Source organism: Poecilia reticulata, linkage group LG14, assembly GCF_000633615.1.
Source record: "Poecilia reticulata strain Guanapo linkage group LG14, Guppy_female_1.0+MT, whole genome shotgun sequence".
In the NCBI taxonomy this organism is placed as follows: Eukaryota; Metazoa; Chordata; class Actinopteri; order Cyprinodontiformes; family Poeciliidae; genus Poecilia; species Poecilia reticulata.
In genome coordinates, this window is record NC_024344.1 from 19,796,494 (window position 1) to 19,801,948 (window position 5,455).

Genomic DNA, 5,455 nt, shown 5'->3' on the forward strand with positions numbered 1-5,455 from the left:
ATGTTTATATATGTTTATACAAAAATTACAAAAGTAATTTTGTCCCCTACCAAGGAGACTATGATCCCATCGTGCAATTCAAGGAGCTACACATTGAACTGTTTTATATCAAATATTTTATTCCACATCACACACAACATGAACTTAAATAACATGAGTGAAAAAATGCAACAGAACACAAACTTTGGCATGAACTTAAAATGGCACATGAGCGTAACGTGACTTATATCTGTATACGGTAACCTTATATGTCTTTTGAAAAAATGGCTCCTTTTAGCCCCACACATTTATCTTTGGGACATTTCACATATCCAGATGCAACAAACGTCAGTCTACACTCAGCATCATATAAATATATTTCTACATCTGTGACAATCAAAGTGAAGCCATAAACACAAGTTTTCAAATAAATAAATAATATAAAGAATAGGGGGGAAAAATGATGGTGCTCACAATAAGGAAAAAATGGTCAAAGGAAGATTGAAAAGCAAAACAAAAGTATTTTTTAACAAAGGAAAACAAAGTGAATGTGTTGAAAATATATTGCTTCATCCTGCATTTGGTTTGTGTTGTAGGTCCTATCAGCGGCGGGTTACATTGTTTGTCTCTTTGGGTCTTGAACACTAAAGAGCACAATCCTTCACAAGTCTCCAAAAGACTTGTAAACACATCATTAGTTCATGTTAGAACTTAACTTTTTACATTGACATTTCTATCTGTTTATGCTTCTGCTCCTCTCTTCAAAAAGAGAAAAAAGCAACAAGTGCTAAAATGTTCTTTGCCCCTGTTTCAACGTGTTTGTTTTTGTCCTGGTTTCATCTCAGCCCGGGTGCGGAGCCCAGCATGGCGTCATCCCTCCACATGAAGTCCTGGCGCTCCGCTCTGGCCAGGCTGCTCTCCACCGGGTTGTGTCTGTACCCTGGTCTGCTGTCGGGGCACAGCGTGAGGCTGAGGCGAGCTGTGCTGTTGCTGATCTTGAAGAGGCTGTTAGGACTGAGGAAGGCATCTCTCTCGCTGCCTCCCAGATTGTTGACCGCCTCCAAGTCATTGTAGACCGCAATGTCGCTCAGCTGCTTCCTTCCCTCCATCCTCCTCCTTCTCCGCCTCAGGAAAAGGATGCCTGCGACCAGAACCAGCACCAGCACTGCCAGGAGGCAGGAGATGGTGACGGTGGTGGTGGAGGAGGGCTGGGAGGCTTGGCGCAAGGCGGGCTTGAAACTGGGTTGAAGTGTGAATTCGCAGCTTGGACCCATGAAGCCCTTCGGACACTGGCATACAGGCCCAGTGAAGTGGGTGAAGCAAGTGCCTCCGTTTTGGCACGGACGAGCCCCGCAGGCGTCAGAGCGGATGCTACAGTTCTTGCCAGTGTACCCTAAGGTGCAGGAGCAAGTGTAGTCATTCACACCATCCTGGCAGGTTCCAGCGTTTTGGCAGGGATTCGAGGTGCAGTCGTCGATGTTGACCTGGCAATTGGCGCCGGTGAAACCTGGCTGACAGCGGCACAGGATACTCTGGCCGAGGTCCAGACAGTCGCCACCTGAAGAAGAGTGAAACACTCAGCTCAGCATGCAGGAGTAACGATGAACAAGATGATCATGCTTAATAAAAAAGAAGCGTGCTCGTTCACACTTCAGCCACAAGATGTCGCCAGAGAGGAGTCTGACGGCAGAACTCACCGTTCAGACAAGGCCTGTTGCTGCAGCGGTCCAACTTCTTCTCACAGTTGGAGCCGGTGTAGCTGGGAGGGCAGCGGCACGTGTAGCCGCCTGTCATCGTCTCCACGCAGGTTCCGCCGTTAAAGCAGGGACCGTCTGCGCAGGTCATGGCGATGATCTCACAGTTCTTTCCGTAGAACCCCTGTGGACAGGTGCAGGAGTAGTCGTTCTCCAGGTCCTGGAGACAGATTATAGATATTAATTTCTGCACTTGCTTTGAGTTCAGTCGGGTAGATTAGCAGAGATCCCCTGGACAATAAGCCTTTGTGACTCCACAGCATCTGCAGAAGAATAACTGTCGTTTTGAAAAGGAGCCCATTTTCTTTTATGAATTAACTAAAAGTAATCTATCCCTCAAGCAACAGCGTTGGGGACCACTACATGATATCTTAATCCCCTTGATCCACAAGCCAAATGGGACGCTGCAATCCCTGCAAAGCACACAGGTAGAGCCAATGGTTGCGGACACTTACATTGCAGCTGCCTCCGTTCTTGCAGGGGTTGCTGTCACACTCGTTGGTTTCCAGCTCACAGTTGGTGCCTCCAAAGCCGGGCCGACACGTACAGGTGTAGCTGCCCTGACCCGTGTTGGTGCAGGTGGCCCCGTTGGCGCATGGCTTGTGGTTGGTGCAGTAGTTGAGGTCCTGGTCGCAGAAGAGGCCCCCCCAGCCCTCCTGACAGTTACACTGCCACGGCTGGCTGCACGTCCCATGGAGACAGCCTGGGTAACGCACGCATTCATTACAGGAGGGGCCCTGCCAGCCCATGCGGCATGTACAGCCCCCTGGGGCCTCGCAGTAGCCGTGCTTCTCGCTGCAGTCCGCCGAGCAGATGGCTGGAGAAAGAAAGGGAGGAGAGGAGGTGTGATTACAATGGGCACACACACATACAGATCCCCCCCTCCAAGTCTAAACCCACCCTTGTCTCAGACTTCACTGTTGGTTAAGTATTAATCCAAGCAGCTGGCAGGCACACAGCCGAAGAAAGATGCTTTCTTTTATGTCCTTTCCATCACACACACGCACGCACTCACACACACACACACACACACACACACACACACACACACACACACGCAAACTGTCACTGTCTCACACACACACATAGCCTCTCAGATCACCTTGAAAAATGTGTCTAAAGGGGGCCGCGACTCTTTCTCTTATTGTAAGAGAACAAACGGCAGATGGGACATAATCACCATCATCATCACCACCATCATCATCATCAGACTGTACCAGCACAAAAAACCCATTGGCTCTGAAAACTCTGGAGTTTATCTTTAAGCACTAAAACTAAAAATACATCGTTTTTTCCCCCCGAAATATTCAATCAGTTTTGAGACAGACAGTTTGGGCACGGCTTTAAGTATTTTCCATACCTTTAGAACTTTAACTGGGTTTTGTGTCCGATTCAAAATGGTTAAATCATAAAACGTTAAATCAACGGTTAGATCATTAAGAAAAACAAGTGAACATCTCATTGCTGGGATCAGAGTCAGCATGAGACATAAGCTAATAAAGCTGCTGCCCAGGGTCCCCTGGCCAGTAGGGGCCCTCCAGGAGCACTTCACTTTAATCACACAGCACCATTAATGGTGGTCAACTTCACTCATGTGGTTTATCACATAGTTTTACAGTAGCAACTAGGTGAGCTAAGAACTTTTAAATGTGCTTCAAAGGTTACTGACCACCAAATATAAGAGTTTTACTTCCTCTGGAATTCAAATCAATTCATCTAGAAAATTAATTATTAATTCACTGTAATCATTATTTTAATGATCAATTTTAATTCTTAATATTTATAACGCATTAATTGGAAAGGACAATCACTGGTTACTGTACAGCATGAGCTGAAATGTGGGCCCCTTATCCAAGGCTATTTATGGGCCCCAATTAATTTTTGGCCGCCTTCTGCCTGTGAACTTCATCAGTAATCTCCACTCACGCTCAGAGCAGTAGTTTCCCTTCCAGCCCTCCAGGCAGATGCGGTTGCCCTCCTCGTCGCAGGTGTAGTGGCCCAGCGTGTCGTCCCTCGGCCTGCAGTAGTCCGCGCAGCCGTCCCCGAAGTAGTACTCGTCGCAGTAGACGTGGTAGGAGTAGCGCAGCTCGCTCTGCTCGCCGAAGTGCACGTCCTGGGACCAATCCTCACCAATAGCCAACCGCCTCCTGGTCGCCAGGCGGCTCACAAGGTTGTTTTGGTTGTCTGAGAACGAGAGATGCGATTAGTTTTTGTTTTTTTTTCTGGTCATAAATAAAGTCATGGAGTAAAAACAACAACAACAACAAATAAGAAAAGAACAAGTCTACCTGTGTACTCTGTGGGAGATTCTGCGTTCCAGGCTTCGATGATCAATGAAAAAGTCCCCTGAAAAACACACAAAATGTTTAATAATTCATATTGTAAAGATGATGGTGTTTGAACTTGCACGTTATTATTGAACTATGAGCCACCGCTACGGGTGATATCATTTCACCCCTTTTCTTTAGAGTTGATCGTTTCGTGTCCAGCACTTTTGACTACGAAACGAAGCTGATAATCGATTAATCAAAGTACTTAACGGTTATCTGCTCAGACGACTGAAATAAAAATAAGCTGACTTGTTCGTGAAATATGACAGCCAGCAAAATTTTGAGTTATTTTGGTTTGGTCAAGTACCATTAACTGTGGCCAACTGTGATCAATCCTGGTGTAAGTAGGGCGAAGGCTGTAAAACACATCCTTCAGAAATCGGTATAAAGCTAAATTCAATTATATGTCATGTTTGAGTATTTGTGATTGATTAATGATTCATGAACAATTTCACACAGGGAGAAAATAGCGGATATTAAATTGTTTAGGTTACAGTAAAGGACTTATTAAATGAAAATTGAAATGAACGAAATGGCGAGTGATATTATTACTATTATTATTTATTTTGTGTGTGTGTGATTTTTGCACTTACCGGCCATTTAAAGTGGAAGGGGACTCGGATGGGAGCGCTGCTGGAGATCGACGTGTGATCCGCCCGGATTACGTTCGTGTGGCCGGTGCCAAAGGTGCAGGGCGGCTCGGCTGAGATCACATCCTCCGGGTGTTTTAGGCAAATCCTGAAGAAGATGTGACAGTCTCTGTGTCTTCTGCAGATGCGCTGCGCCGTGTGGAAGGAGTGGATCTTCAACTCGAAGACACCGGAGGACCAAACCTGCGACAGGGCGACGGTGATCATCTTGAGGCACGGCAAAAGGACATTGTGAGGAGGTTATTTAAGTTAAGGTATTAAGAGTCAACTCACCACGTGCACCAAGGCCAAAGCCAAGAGGTATCTCAGGTGTGAATGCGCCATTGTACTCGGTGAAAGTCCTGTTCCTTGGGTTCTAAATAGATGTTCGCAATAATATCCCAAAATAACAGCAGACTTCGGAAGCGTTCAGTTTATAAACAGTAAAATCTCTTAAAGTTTCATCCCCATGGAGTGGGATATCTGTCCAGTGCTTCCAGTTTCCCTCTGCTGGTCTCCCTTTGGGTTCTGCGAGGAAGCTGGCGCTCTCTTGGTTTGGTTCTGGTGCGAAAAGACTCAAAGGGCTTTTATACCCGCGCGTTTCGCACGTGACTGCAAGGAGGTGGAGCGCGCGCAGACCTCAGGGGAGCATCCTGACACGCCGGGGGGGATGTGTGTGTGTGTGTGTGGGGGGGGGTGCTCGGGGAATTTGGCAACCCACATTACATCTGGAGTGGAAATCTGAGGAATATTCATAAGAAGC

The 5,455-nt window shown here is 46.8% G+C and overlaps 1 protein-coding gene across 1 annotated transcript; it reads right to left on the reverse strand.

Annotated features, from left to right (window-relative positions):
* Window positions 1-99: 99 nt before the first annotated feature.
* dlb (deltaB) lies at window positions 100-5,238 on the reverse strand. The gene is made up of 7 exons (XM_008428342.2): window positions 4,987-5,238; window positions 4,657-4,896; window positions 4,022-4,079; window positions 3,660-3,917; window positions 2,189-2,550; window positions 1,677-1,893; window positions 100-1,537 (listed from the first exon to the last, which is right to left on the reverse strand). Exons 1-7 carry the CDS (start codon window positions 5,035-5,037, stop codon window positions 816-818), a joined length of 1,908 nt encoding a protein of 635 aa, XP_008426564.1. The 5' UTR covers window positions 5,038-5,238; the 3' UTR covers window positions 100-815.
* Between the last annotated feature and the right edge of the window lie 217 nt (window positions 5,239-5,455).

What these genes read in the sequence shown, in the direction of transcription:
- dlb (XM_008428342.2), bottom strand. Translation starts at nt 5,037, where the DNA reads ATGGCGCATTCACACCTGAGATACCTCTTGGCTTTGGCCTTGGTGCAC. An exon ending in ATCTCCCACAGAGTACACAG is followed by an intron (nt 3,918 to 4,021) that starts GTAGACTTGTTC and finishes TCTCGTTCTCAG; the next exon opens with ACAACCAAAACAACCTTGTG. An exon ending in CAACAGGCCTTGTCTGAACG is followed by an intron (nt 1,538 to 1,676) that starts GTGAGTTCTGCC and finishes ACTCTTCTTCAG; the next exon opens with GTGGCGACTGTCTGGACCTC.